The sequence below is a fragment of the Sprattus sprattus genome (genome assembly GCF_963457725.1).
Source record: "Sprattus sprattus genome assembly, chromosome: 2".
NCBI lineage: Eukaryota > Metazoa > Chordata > Actinopteri > Clupeiformes > Clupeidae > Sprattus > Sprattus sprattus.
The window spans coordinates 53,721,972-53,736,971 of record NC_137921.1 but is presented as its reverse complement, the minus strand read 5'-3'; the positions used below and the strand labels follow the sequence as shown (position 1 = coordinate 53,736,971).

Sequence of the window (15,000 nt, the reverse complement as noted above, 5' to 3'; positions counted from 1 at the left end):
GGCGGGTCTGCTCCGGCCCGGCACGGTGCTTTGCTTGCTGTGGGGAACACGGGGACTGCCAGCTCATTGCTGTGTCATGTGGTGGTAGAGTTGCCATTGCCAGGGTATATAACCCACTTACTGGGCTACAGGATATGTCACGTACAGGCGGCTAATATGTGCTAGTAGTTTAGCCTAAATTTGGATTGAAAGTGCATCTGAAGAATTGAACAGTTTCATAATGATAGTCTTGGCTTATGTTGATAGTCTTGGTATTGTGTCGATAGTGAGAGCTTCTGATTATCTCTTCTGCTCAAACAACAACTAAAAACCATCTAGCCAAGATTGACCTTTTCTGTAATATGGCTGCTGAATGTTTGGGACTAAACAAAAAAGTGACTGTGACACCTGGTCAATGGCGTTTTAGCTGTCTCTTCCTTGGGGAGCGGGTCTGTATGCTTTGCATGTGTGAAAGGTTTTTAGCACTTGCAGAAATCCATTATGTGCGCTGTAAAGAGCGTTGACAGTGGCCTGCCAAAGGGAACAGCAGGCAGTCTCTTCCCTGCAACCGGAACATTAACACCCATTTTTCCAATACAGCACACCAATGCAGACAACAGCTAGGTGAGGAAATCACAGTTTACTGTTTCCAGACCACAGTACCAGTTTCAGTCTTTAGCACGCTTATACCTGTAAATGAAAAAAAGCAAGCTGAGCAGCTATTATGAAATGTACAGAAATAAACTGCACATGCTCTTAAGGCTTAGGGATATATTTATGTATTTGCGCGTTCGCCTTATGCAGCACTTTTTTGGCCTGTGACTGTTTACTCGGCAGTTTTTCAGCAGCTTGTGTATAATACGTTTGGCAGATACATATTCTACCTTCGTCAAGGTCTGGGCCACGGAGGTCGTTGCCATGACGAACCCATTTCACCCACGGCCTGCCCACGTGGAGCTGGCATGGCTGACGCATGGTGTGGCCTCTGCGGCCTCCTGACAGGCCCGCCTCTCCAGCGAACGCAGCCGGTGGCAAAACCCTCCTCTCCCACCCGGGGCTGAAGAGAGAAGCTAACTCTAGCGCTACTCTGCTCCATTCCTTCTCTTTTTTTTCTGACACCTCTGCTCTCTTCTCAGAGCGAGCTGGAGCTGTAATTTATGTCTGGCTCTGTCAGTCTGCTTTTTCTTTTTTTTCACTTCCTCCTCTCTTCTTTCTCTTCTATTTTTTTTTTCATTTTCTCTCACTCTCTCCGGGTCCTCCGCCCTCCCTCTTGAGTCGGAGTGCAGCCCGACCTTATTGCTGCTGGAAGGAGCTGAGATCCCAGCGGGACAGAGAGTGGTCTTGGCCTTTCTCTTATGAGCCGTGCACAAGGCAGCATATTACACCTAATTCCTGTTTGGTGCTGCTGTTTAATGAAGTTTGTCGATCTCGCCGTAGTCAATTCAGTCCTTCGAAAAGGGATGGGGCCGGGCATGTGTGTGTGTGTGTGTGTGTGTGTGTGTGTGTGTGTGTTTGTCTGTGTATGTGTGTGTGTGTGTGTGTCGGGGGGGAGTTAATTACTTGAGAGCAACTGCTGCATGAAGGTATCTCATTAGCCCCTCTGAGATCATCACAGGGTAGCAGGAGGGAGAGGCCAGGAGAGGCGATCTAGAGCAGGGGGGGTGGCGGGGGGGTCGAGGCAGGGGGCACGTGAGTGGATGTGCTTGTGCGTGTGGGGGGGCCTGGGGCAGTGGAGTGTAGAGGGTGGGGGTGGGGGGGGCTGGGGTATGGGGGTGGGGGGCGTGTGTGTTTCACCTCCACCCTCATGAATCAGTGTCAACAGACCGATGAGAAAATAATTAAGAAACAGGCAGGAGCGCCATTAAATAGCGCCGATGGTAAAAGCTGTTACTGTACAGGAAGAGTAGCCAGGATAGGATACAACCACCAGGACTGGGAATGAAGGAGGAGAGAGTAAAGAAAAAAACGTTCTCGTAACTGATGCCAAAAGGCCCCGCAAATGGCATTACGAAGGCAGACAATATAAATAGCACTGCAATATTGTAAATGTTTATATACCATGCGCGTAGACGTTGCACAGCAGTTTCAGGATTTATGGCCGGCAGAATAATATGTGGAGTCCCACACGTGGCAGCGAGTCATATTTCACTTTTGTTATCATATTGAGCGTAAATTTGATGTGACATGTACGGTGGAGATAAAATATTTTAAGCAATTTCTGCCTTTATTCTTTTTCTCGCACAAATTTAGGGCTGTACGGGCCGGGCACTGTGACATTACTTTGCCTGAAACACTCAAAGAGCATCTAAGAGATTATGAGAGGATGCGGTCCATTCCAGCAGTTGGTAGTGTGTAAATGTAAAATACTGTTGGCCTTTTTTTAAGGGCTTATTGTTCAGGTATTCTGGGGGAGGCTGTGAAATCATTAGATAGACCGGGCGAATAAAAACAGATGGTGTAATGCGTTATATATCAGGCTCTGTCATCGTGCGCGCACACACATACACACACACACACACACACACACACACACACACACACACACACACACACACACACACACACACACACAAACACACACACATACATTACATACACATTCACAGAGAATTTCTGAGGGAATTTCTCAAGCATTCATGAAATGTGAAGCATGTGTCATGCTGGAGGGAACCCCCCCACTGTGTGATTTGTGGACTCCATGCCTGGCCTGTGTCTGATCTGTGCCTGTGCGGCAGGGCACATTGTGTGGGGTGATGCAACAGTTACCATACCCTCTACCATACATAGTTGTTTGTTTGGGAGAAGTGCACTGACTCAAAACATGTTGTGAAAATGTGTGTCTGGTGTGTGTTTTCTGTCTCCATGAATGTGTGTGTGTGTTTTGTTACATACGCAAACATGAATACATGAGCACACTTACATGCATTTATAGTTTGTTAAATTCTTTGTTTAATGCTGCTTCTTACGAGTGCAGCTAACGGTCCCTCAGTGGGGGCGGGGCGATCCCTTTAATTGCAATGATGGAGAACCTGTGCTGGAAAATGGAGGTGGTATAGAGACTGTGTGAAGTTGCTCCTTTGAAAGGCTAAATAAGGACGGTGTTGGGGTACAACAGAAAGGAGGGCTTTTCTCAGGCCTGCTCAGCCTAGAGGGAGGTGGGTCAGCGTGGTTCCACAGCAAGTGGGTTTTTGAGTTTGTTTTTCTCTTTTGTTTGGACCCGACTAATCACCTGAAGCCCAACTGAGAGACGTGACTCACACGCCATTGCATTGACACAAACCACACGGGCACTCCAGCCAGTATCGTGAGGAAAAAAACTAAGATACCAAGAAAGACTACACAAACAAAACAAAAAGGAAAACATACAACACCTTAGTTACTGCCCTTATTTCCTTAATTTTGACCATATCTTCTTTTACGAGCTGGGAGAGTAGCTTGGTACTTTTGTGTGTCTGTATCTGTGAGTGTTTATATGTGTTTTTGTGTGTGTGTGTGTGTGTGTGTGTCTGTATCTGTGAGTGTTTATATGTGTTTTTGTGTGTGCGTGTGAGTGAGTGTGTAAATGGGTTAGCCATAAAGTGGTCAGGGACCTCTGTGGGCTGGTTTGCCGAGTAAAAGACTGGCGTGCTGAAGCAGTGTGTGTCCCTAACGCATCCCTGAGGGCAGTTTAGCTGAAGGATGCTCCGCACCACTGAGGCTCTCTTATCACAGGCACTGAGAAGGCCACTTCCTGGCATTCATGCTCATGATGACTTTAACGCAGACCCTGTCGCCACGCCAACCAAATAGGAAGCTGTCACATGCGCCGGGGATGATGAAATTCGGAGAAAGCGGCAGACGTTAAGGTGCGCGCTGCAGGCTCTGTACTGTTGCTGGGTCAGATTCTGCCACTGAAGTGGCCAATCCCATCTGATGGAAAGAGCACTGTTCATAGGCGAGGGAATGAAATGAAGGAGGTGTCCTTTTTTTCTGGACCTTTCCGAGTTTTTTAGCAGAATTGTGAGGTGGAAACCATATGATGCTAATTTAGAGACTCGCAGGCAGATATATTAAAATGTGTTTCTAACAACATGGACACAATCGAGAGTGAACCAAAATATACTTTCACTTTCCCAAGAACGAGGCAGAGCTGCTTTCAGATAAGAAATCCTCTGTGGACTTTGCCGTCTGAATATAGTTAGATCAGTGTATAACATAAAACTTTGTTCTGTAGTTTTAAACAAAAATAAAGAAAAATATAGCTTAAAGTAAACCCCAAAACATCCTTAGAGGTTGTTTCAAGTCTGTAACACCAACACATACCTACCCTATCCCCTCAACTGGAAACACGCGAGGCACAAAAAAAGGGACCAATTATTCCGGAAGAGATCTGGCAACGTTGAGTCTCTTAGTGCTGTTCAGTTTTCCTGCCAATGCATTCTCTTCTCTTCTCTTCTCTTCTCTTCTCTTCTCTTCTCTTCTCTTCTCTTCTCTTCTCTTCTCTTCTCTTCTCTTCTCTTCTCTTCTCTTCTCTCCCCAGCAGACACACCAACACACAACACATAGCACAAACTAGCGTCTCGAGCCCAGAGATTATACAACTAGCTGATCTCTCAGTATTGCAGACACAGCTATATATAATGTATGTAATTAAATGGATTAAATTCTACTGGCTAAGCATTCTGATCTCTCTGGCGGTTTATTAAAATCTTTCTCTCTTTTTTTCTTCTCGTTGGGTCTGTATGGCCGTGTTGTTTTTGTTGCTCTACGGAGGTGCATTGTTTGCTCACACAGTTATTGTATCACCGTGGAAACCCACATAAAGGGAGATGGGGAGCCTACAGACTAGAGCATAGAGTTGTGACGGAGAATGAGGGAGATATCAGCAATAGCACAGTCTATCTGTACCCATCTCTTATCCTCTACCAAATGAGTGGACGTAGATGGTCTCCATGCAGCATGGCCCTGGCTGCAAAGCTCCATAATTTGTTTTAATAAATGTATCCATTCATTATTTTTCCTTTTATCTGGATGCTAATACTGTTCATAATTTGCCCTTATCTCGGAGGCTGACAGCGGATTTCACACTCAAACTGCAAGCGGACGGGAAGATGACCCCATCCCCCACCTCTCCCACCCCCCACCCCCGCACCCCTTTATCCTCAGCACCAATGAAACATGACTGACAGCCTGCTGTATGAGTAGTTGTCATAGCAACCAGCCCATTTCTCTCGCTCTCTCGCTCTCTCTCTCATCGTTCTCTCTGGTGTGAGCCTTCCCTTTCTCTCTGTCTGTACTCCTACTGCTCCCCATATTCGGCTGAAAAACAGAACAGACTGGCTGCTATAAGATTCACTGTTTGATCCCCCCCTCCCCTCCCACCACACACTCACACACACACACACACACACACACACAAACACACACACACACACACACACACACACACACACACACCCACACACACTCCTGTAGCCCTCCCCCCACAGGACAGTGATTTACCAACTCCAATGGCATTCCTCCTTCATCCATCCTGCCTTATCAGAAGCTACAGGCTCTTATGCAAGCCCCTGCACAGGATGCATTTTTTAGAAAGCCACACTGGAAGGCTCGCCCCGGCATCAGGAGCTAGCGGCCTCTGAGAGCCTGAGATATATCCAATTGCTATTCAGAGGACGCCTTATCTGTTTCACTGTCAAATATAGCTACCCCTGGGATTTAATAAGGAGGCGAACTGCTATAACTCGCAAATGTTTTAGGCAGCAATGAATAAGAATGATGCACATGTTTTTCAAAGGGTCCTTTTTCTCTCTCTTTTTTTTTAAAGAAACCTTGAACATTGGATATAGTAATGAAGCGCGGAGTAAACAGTGTCAAAATAATATTCAAATGTAGGTCCTGATGAGGAATCTCTATGCTGGGATGAGCAGAGAATGGAAGCCGTATAATTAGACATGCAGGCTACACATTCGCTCTGTAAGATAGTAGCAGAGAAGTAATATATTTTAAGGCAGTAACTATGTGGAAGAATCACCATTAGAGCAACTATTACTACTGCTATTACTTCTACTACTACAACTTAGAGTAACACTAGTATGATGATGAGCAAGTATTGGTTTAAATTACAATGCTAGATTTGTACTCTTTGTGAAAAGGGTAAAATCTAGTAGTCATGATAAGACAGAGGCTACTATCACTGGGGCTTCCCCCATGCTGCTCATTAATAATTGAAGGTGTGTGTGTGTAGCGTGTGAGTGTGTGTGTGTGTGTGTGTGAGGTCTAAGCTATAGAAGAATCTCCTTCATGTCAAGGGCTATGTCTACGAGCCATAGCTCAGGGCCTGGAGATGGCGCTTTATTCCCGGAGCTCCTGCTAATCAGTGTGACAAGTCGCTGCTGTGAGGGTCTTGGAGATGACGATGGGCGGACACGTGCGCCGTCATGTATTATTTCCAGTTATTCTCCAGAAACACACGTGTTTCACGCCAGTGAAGAAACTTAGGAAAAATAACACTAGAACTTCATACAAGTATTTCAGTGAGCATAGCCCACAGGAACACAAGCTTAGGTAATGTGTTAGTGAACTTCTAATTAGCGTCCTCTGGCCCAAAGCATTCTGATACACAGTATCGGTTTATCCGTGATAGGGTGCAATATTGCTTTATTCAGCTAAAGGCTGATTTCCTGGAGTGCGATCTATCAGAGGTTGGACGGCTGCAGTGTTGTGTTTTTAAGAGGCAGTACTGGAGGTCTGGGGACGGTATGAATATCTGAGAGCGCACATGAAATTCATATAGGTCAGCCTCATGCATTAGTCCTGCTAGTCAGATTCACATCATCCACCCCAGAGTGCACTGAGCCACAAGCTCCACGGGCTAAGAAACCATAAGTAGCATAAAAGAAAAGCTGAATATACCAGTGGATGTGGGTGAGTGAATGAGACAGAGAGAGAGAGAGAGAGAAAGAGAGAGAGAGAGAGAGTGCATAGATTTGCACATGAACACCAATACCCCACCTAAGAATTCATATCCCCCTAGGGAGGGGTTGAAAAAAAAAACATGGAACCATCTTGGCCTTTTATTTTCCAGTTCAGGGCTTTCCCTTTTTTGCAGATAAATGCTCTCCAATCCACCGTGACAGATGTCACAATGAATCGCCTTTATTTTGATACGTACCCTCTGATCCTGCCACAAACAATAAAGGCTGGGCGGCAGGGCTGCTCCGTCCCTAGACAGCGCTCTGACACTCGTGATTATTTTAAAGGTGCATCACGAGCAGCATCGAGCACACAGGGATGTTTGGGGGGGGGGGAGTGCTCGGGGCCTGCCATCCCAGTCACCCGTGTGGGTTAATATCAGCCGGGTGCGGGTCATCTCTGTGTGCGGGGAGGAAACACACAGGAAGGCAGAGAAGAGCCTGACATGCAGGCAGCTGCCACCAGAGCCTGGGAGGTTAGTCGGCGCACAAGAGTCTTTGTGTTGTGCAGCACGGCTTTAAGGCGGTGTAGTTTCTGTTAACATGACATTACTCAGAAGACACACACGTATACACACACTGCCATAAACAGAGAGAGAGCATGAGAGAGGCACCTACACACACACACACACACACACAGACTCTGACACACACACACAAACATCCATTAATGCAGCATATCAGGTCAAGGTAAGACCCACTTCCTTTGACATGGTTCAATACTATACTTACTGAGAAGTCAGCATTCCCCAGGCAGCCGAACAGTGCTATTGTTCAGCAAAGAGCGCTGAAATATTTCTTTGCCTATACTGAAACTACTGGATCAGCAGCAATTAAGCATAGTCTGAAGGGGGGGGGGGGGGGGGAGATTGAAAAATAAATAGCCTGCATTCAGTAAAATTGTAGGTCAGCAGCAGCAGTTGCTGAAGGAACGCCTAAAGACTGCGCTCACGCGCACGGATCTGAGAGACCCCCTCTTTTCGTTACCTGGGGGTGGCCCTAGCGTGGCGCTTCACTCACACAACCCCAGGCCTTCCCCAGGCCTGAGCGCAACAGCAGCCGCGGCTTCAGCGGGAGCAGCAAACCCAATTATCTAAGAAATGAAAATGAGCAGACTTGGCATGGGAACAGTGCGCTCTGACTCACCTCCAGGAGCTAAATGGGGCAGACAAAAACAGTTGCCATTTTCATGCACCGGCCACAGAAAACAGAGTACTACCTTCTGTGGGGGTTATGGGATTCCATGTCTGGCGATAGGGCTGGTCTGAATGGGTTGAGCAGTGGAGGTTTGTGTGTGTGTGTGTGTGTGTGTGTGTGTGTGTGTGTGTGTGTGTGTGTGTGTGTGTGTGTGTGTGTGTGTGTGTGTGTGTGAGTGTGTGTGTTTCTGTGTGTTTGTGTGTGGGTGGCAGGAGAGGGGAGATGCGGGTCTGGGGAATAAGCAGCGAGTTCATCACATGTCTGTTTCTTTTGTTCCAGAAGACAGGAAGCTCTTCGTGGGGATGCTGAACAAGCAACAGACTGAGGAGGACGTGTACCGTCTATTTGAGCCCTACGGAGTCATCGAGGAGTGCACAGTGTTGAGAGGTCCTGACGGAAACAGTAAAGGTAGGAGGACAGGTATACTTACTTCCTGTTGGTGCTGTAAGCACACTTACTTAGGTAGACTTACTTACTGTTGGTTCAAGAGTCAAGCATTTACAAGTCCTAGTAGAAAAGGCATACAATTTTAAATTGTATGTGAAAAAATATGCTATCCATTCTTCAAAGGAATTTTAATTCTCCCCTGTTTCAAACAAACACATTTAAATTATTTATTTGATTCCACCAATCCACACACACACACACACACACAAATAGTGTGAGTCTGATAGTACATTTATCAGCAAATCAACACCGCATCTACCAATAGAACTGGCAACAAAGTAAGACACCAATATGTGGAGACATGCAGCATTCCACAGAGGGACGAGCACATCTCTCCAGCCAGTGCTTACCGAGCCTGTTTGTGAAATTATCCCTGGGGCTGAGGGACTCGCTCCCTGAATCTGCTTTTTAAATGAAATTTACGAGTAAAACATTTTCATGTCAAAACAATTCAGACATCCTCCATGATAAAACAAGGCAAGAGCTTGAGGTTCAGTTGGACCAGCTCTCTCGTGTATTGTCATGTTACATCTCCTCTGATCCCCCTCCTTTCCCAAAACAAATCATCTGTCTTTCTGTACTATTACTCTTAAGATGCCTTACAATCAGAACATGTGCATTTAAAAGAATAAAACACTCTCGATGCTGGAACTAGTTCATAACTTTCTTGATATTGTTTCACGCTCTGCAAGTACTCCTCAGATGTACAGTTTGGGACTCATGCATTAAGTAGATCACCTATTTTTTTTCCCTCAGGAACTCTAAAATGAGTGGCTGCATTATGAATGTGAACAGTATGAAGTACAGCATGTTTTGTGTTTAATATGTATAGATAGACGTGCGGTGCTAAATAGTGTGGTTTTTCTGCTTCATCGGTGCAATCTGTACAAGAGCCTCTAGCATCCGGAGCCTGGGGTGGAACAGCATGCTGTGCATGGGGGGCAGGAGGGGGGTAGTCTCGCCTCGCCTCGCCTCCCTGCCATGTTTTGATGAGCTTCTCCTCACTTTGTTTAATAATGGCACCCTGTGTGGATCTCTGTGTGTGTGTGTGTGTGTGTGTGTGTGTGTGTGTGTTTGTGTGTGTGTGTGTGTGTGTTTGTGTGTGTTTGTTTCAGGCTGTGCCTTTGTAAAGTTCTCCACACATGCTGAAGCTCAGTCTGCAATCAGCGCCCTGCATGGCAGCCAGACCATGCCAGTGAGTACCCTTCACATTGTCTGGATACGCCCAGCTTCACATGCAAAACACACAAAAACATCTCACCCTTTACCTCTCTCCATCTCTTTCTGTCTCTCTTCTTTTACTCTCTCTCTCTCTCTCTCTCTTTCTGTCTTGCTCTTTCTCTCTCCCGTTCTTTCTCTCCCCTCTCTCTCCATTTTCCTCATTTAAACATACTGCAGACACAAACACTTGTAAAACATCTGTATAAATACCTCTTTTGTTATGCCACACAGCTCCAAAATATCATTCCCATTCACACAAAGCCCTAGACAGAAGCAAACAGGTCCAACTCCAAACCATCATCAAAATTCACCCAAGCAAATCAATCCGGGAGGTTTATGTATTGTGTGCACATGCTTCCAGTTTATAGAGTGTCGGCTGAATAGGTGCATTTCTATACGAAGTCTCTTTGTGGTTCCCTGTGCGAGGCCTTTACTTAGCCACTGTGCGGGTCCACAAAGCTTCCTCATTGTGCATCACAAGACTGACTCATGCTGACCCCAGAAGCAGGGCAGAGCGCATTATTCAAAGGTTTGAAGTGCCCTCTGCATTCAGGGTTCCCTTTGTCTTTCTGAGTCCTGCAGCACACACAGAAGGAGAGAGAGAGAGAGAGAGAGAGAGAGAGAGAGGGGAAGAAGAAAGAAAAAAGAAAAGAGAGCCCGATGGAAAGAAATACACAAGAAGAAGAAAGTGTGATGCATATTGAAAGAGAAAAAAAGAAGAAACAGATAGAGTGAGAAGACGGCAGAGAGAGAGAGAGAGAGATAGGAGAGAGCGAGGGAGCGAGCGACGGAGCCCGTGAACCTTCAGAAGTGTGTGTTGCGGGACCACGTGAGCGTGTTATTTATGGGCGGCGGTGCGAGGGTAAACAGGAGGCTGCAGAGGCTGGCTGTGTCATTAGTTTTGGCGCAACCTTGAGGTCAATATAAGTGCAAATGACTCCGGGACAGTGTGCAGGCCCCTGAGCAATGGCACATTAGGAGTCCCTGCTCTTCTCCCCCCCCCCCCCCCCCCCATCTCTCCACATCTCTCTTTCCTGCTCTCCCCTCACTCCTCCTCTCAACCCCCCCACCCCCCTCAGCCTCCCGGGATATTAGGCAATAGACTTGTTTACTTCACCTTTCACCACATCGGCTGGTGAATTATTCATTTGCGTATAAGCGGGAGAAGAGTGAGAGAGAGAGGGAGAATAAGAGAGAGGGGGAGAATAAGAGAGAAGAGGAGAGAGATAGGGAAGAATGAGAGGGTCTATGAGAGAGAGAGAGAGAGAGTGGGAGAATAACAGAGAGAGAGTGAGTGAGGGGAAAAGTGAGAGGGAGTAGAATAAGGGAGAGAGAGAAGGGGAAGAATAAGATAGAGAGGGAGAGGGACAGAGTGAGGAAAACCAGTCAGAAAAGAGATAGAGACAGAGGGGTGTGTGACTGGACAGGATTTATCTCCTTGTCTGCTAAATTGATTATAAAAATCACATCAGCATTTCATCTCCGGCACACAGGGTTCTGAACCATGTTCTGACCCGGAACACTCTTCCTCTCCTTTCTCAGAAGACCTGGACAGGCCTGGTTAGAGACCAACGCTGAAACTAGCCACGCAGTACAACATCATTACAGTTGCCAGCCTGAGGGGAGGAAATAAAACAACTGTAGCACCAAAGGGAATAGAGCACTCTTGTTTCAGGACACACTAACCCATATGAGGACTTCTCTCAATGGAATGTGTGCTAAATATCTAAAAATAAGTATTTGTGTATCATTCGACTCCAATCGTTTTCGTCTGTGCGTAGCAGGAAGGCCAACAATAGCTAACGATGCGATGTCACAGGACATAGTAACCCATATGAGAGCTGTTTTTCTCAGTCGCACATGTGCTACATAGCTAAACAAAAAGAAGAATAGCATCGGTCTTCAGCAGTTCTGGTTTGTGGGTTATAGGAAGGCCAGCTGGAGCAAGAGAGAGAGCACCCAGGTGCCAAATGTAGACGCTAGAGCAACAATGTATTTTTCTAATATATGCTGTCTGGTTTATCCTAGCTCAACAAAATACTTCCGTTCATTGTATAGATTTACAGTATATATACGCTATTAATCTAAATATTGTATGTATGTATATATATATGCATGCATGCTTGTGCCTAGGGTTCCTGTCTCCATCTCTCTCTGTCATGTGCCTCTGCAGCCACTGACTGATCTTATTTTCCAGCTCACAGGGCTCAGAGCGAATATATTTGCGTTTGGTGTGTGTGTGTGCAGAGAGGGGGTGGGGCATATGTGTGTGTGTGTGTGTGTCAGTGTGTGTGTGTGTGTGTGTGTGTGTGTGTGTGTGTGTGTGTGTGTGTGTGTGTGTGTGTGTGTGTGTGTGTGTGTGTGTGTGTGTGTGTGTGTGTGTGTGTGTGATGGCGGGTCAGATGAGAGGTCTTGACAGGTTCAACATTCTGCACACGCACTACACACCGTCTCCTCCGCAGACCTCACACAAGGTCTTTGGGTGATCCACAATTAAAAATTTAAACGGCCAAGCTGTACAGCAAATTGCCAGGATTCGGGAGGCCCTTGTAAAGAAGGGTCCTCCCAGGACTGAATAACAAGGAGAGAGGGTGTGGATCAGACCCATTGGGCCTTTGCAGACAACCTGTCTACAAACTGCTTCGGTTCCTGAGCGCAAACCCCCAGGAAACGCCTCGGACCAAAACCAAGCCGCTCCCTGGCTATCTGATATTGAGATCTGCATGCAGAAGACAAACTACGGCACTTCATTGTCCCCCATGGAGGATAACTACATTTTCATTGGTGGACACGACACGAGAAAGTGCTGATCTGATAGTATAAAAATACATTATGTATATTTATTTTCCTTCTACGCATTCATGTAAGGTGTGCTATGTGTCATGCAGCCTGTGAAATATTATGATCTTAATTTCACCCAATGAGCTTATTGCAAACTCAGCTTTAAATTTGTATGCTTTTTGAGCTCAGCCTCCCTAAGCATTTTACACAAACAGATTCAAATAAATGAATCCGCCACTTTTTTCCGCAAAGCAACATTAGCATAGGTTATCTACACATTTGCTACGCCACCGTTGTCACGACCACTGTGTAAGTGATCACAATGCAGCTTTGGGCAGTGGGCACTGATCACATCCCTGCTCAGCCTGGCGGTAATAGGGTCCAGAGGGAGCCTCAGCAGACAAGGCCTTTGTTCCTGTGACAAAGAGGTGGAGACAGGGACACCGCCGAGGCACTCGCCCCGGTGACACTTTAGTCCGTTACAGGTTTTAGGAGTTGCAGGCACTTATATAAGATGACGGCAGGCGCTGGATAATCCAACCTTATTACCTTATTCTGGAGTAATGTGCGGAGACAGATGTGTAGCGTTAGAGTAATGTGAAATATATGGCTTAGTTTGCAGCTTTATCTTCACACATGGGTCCGCAACTTGGATAGGCACCAAGGTGCCCCTGCAATGGGACTCTCGTAAAGAGACAGACCAGACTTCCCTTTGATTCTGAGCCTCTCTCTCTCTCTCACTTCCTTTATTCTTGCCCCACTCTTTTCCTCCGTAGAACAGCTGCACATTTTATTCCCACACTTTTACTCCCCTTTCCTGAATCCACTCTCGAAGCTCCTGGCCTGTGGGAATTCTCCTGACACTTGGCAGCTTAAATTTTAATGAGAGTTTTACTTCATAGTTCATCCACTTCTCTCTGCAGCAGCAGCCTGCCTCACTCACTGATGTGAACAGCCAGATAAAATTCAAAGGAACAGGAGAAGAAATAGAAAATAAAGACAGAACGATATCCACACGTATGTTGTTTTTTAACCTTCACTGCAAAAAAAACTACTATGCAACGGCCAATAAAAGAACAACAACAACCGTTTGAAACAGAGTCACTGATGGCCACGGATAATGAAAACAGATCATCAGAGCATTTATGCACTCTTATTGTTGGGAGAACATTCAATAAACACCAGCAGTAAAAGCACAATGCCGCTAATGGAGGAGAAAGACAGAGTTTTATACAGCCGTCTTAATGCAACTTCATTTATCCATATCTATAAAGCTGGGCCATCAAAAGTTAGCCCGGGCCTGCAGGCGCTAGTGTAGACAGAGAATATTTTTGAGGGAAATAGCACAGATAAGTAATGAAAAAAGAGATAGCACAGTCAGCATACTAAGTCTCAGACATGCTAGCGTAGTATGTTTTAGCATGGAAATATCTTTCTGGAAAAGCCCCTTAAAAGTAGAATATGTGGTGTGGTTGCCAAATGTGGGTTTGTAGACCATACGATGCCTCTCATTACAGGTCCAGGAACTGTAAACTAACCCAAAACAAGGCCTAAAATATATAGATAGAGGCCTGATAAATATATTGTACGTCTATCATCCTGTCAGAACCGCGTAATTGTTGAACGTCTATGATTTGACAATTAAAAACTACATATTGTATGTTTAAGTCAAAAAATAATGCGGGCTGGTGTTTTTCACCCCTCTGCAAACTGGCAGAGTCCTTTACCTAAGATTGCATCAAGCCCAGGCCAGTGCCCCTTAAAGTAACCCACCAATGGTTTTAATAGGCAGGGTCATAAACCAACAAGAGACACAACACAGTCATTGCTGCGCAAGCCTGAATGACCTTGTGTGTTTTTTTCCTCGGCCAAGTGTGTGTGTATGTTTTTTTTACAATTCCCTGAGCTGCCAGCTCACGGGGTCTTGCAGTCACAGAGTGGCTTTAATGAGGAGTGCAGCCGGCTGACGTGACGCTGCTGGCTGAGAGGCTTAGTGATGCCACACACACCTGCACTCAGAGGAAGTGGGAGAGAGAAAAAAATCGTTTTACGTTTATCCTCCGCTGCTGTGGCAAGCTGGAAGTGTCTGTGGCAGGCTTTGGCTGAATCTCGCCTGCATAAGCAGAGAGAGTCTGAACCCGCGAGGTAAATTGTTGAGGGTGGTGATGGAGTGTGAGTGACAGCCCCTGAGTTCTGACAAGCGCAGGAGACGTGAGGGTGGGTGGGGGTGGTTGGAGGAAAGGGCTTCATCACCTCAGACTCTCCATAACCACCCCCCCATCTCCTCCACCTCGGCTTTAAAGGTACAGTCCACGATTCAAACCCCATACACTTTGAGTACAGATTCAGTGAATTGCTTCTCACGGTCGTCTAGCTGTCCGTTCGGTCCAAAAAACTCACTCAACTCGGTGTTCACACACAG

The 15,000-nt window shown here is 46.2% G+C and overlaps 1 protein-coding gene across 1 annotated transcript in view; it reads left to right on the top strand.

Annotated features, from left to right (window-relative positions):
• celf5a (cugbp, Elav-like family member 5a) overlaps window positions 1-15,000 on the top strand; it is a gene marked incomplete at its 3' end in the record, with an annotated part of 164,931 nt that overhangs the window by 131,956 nt on the left and 17,975 nt on the right. Inside the window, exons 4-5 of the mRNA XM_080832380.1 lie at window positions 8,409-8,537; window positions 9,692-9,771. Of these exons, the coding sequence (XP_080688506.1) occupies window positions 8,409-8,537; window positions 9,692-9,771 (209 nt within the window). The remainder of the gene's footprint in view (window positions 1-8,408; window positions 8,538-9,691; window positions 9,772-15,000) is intronic.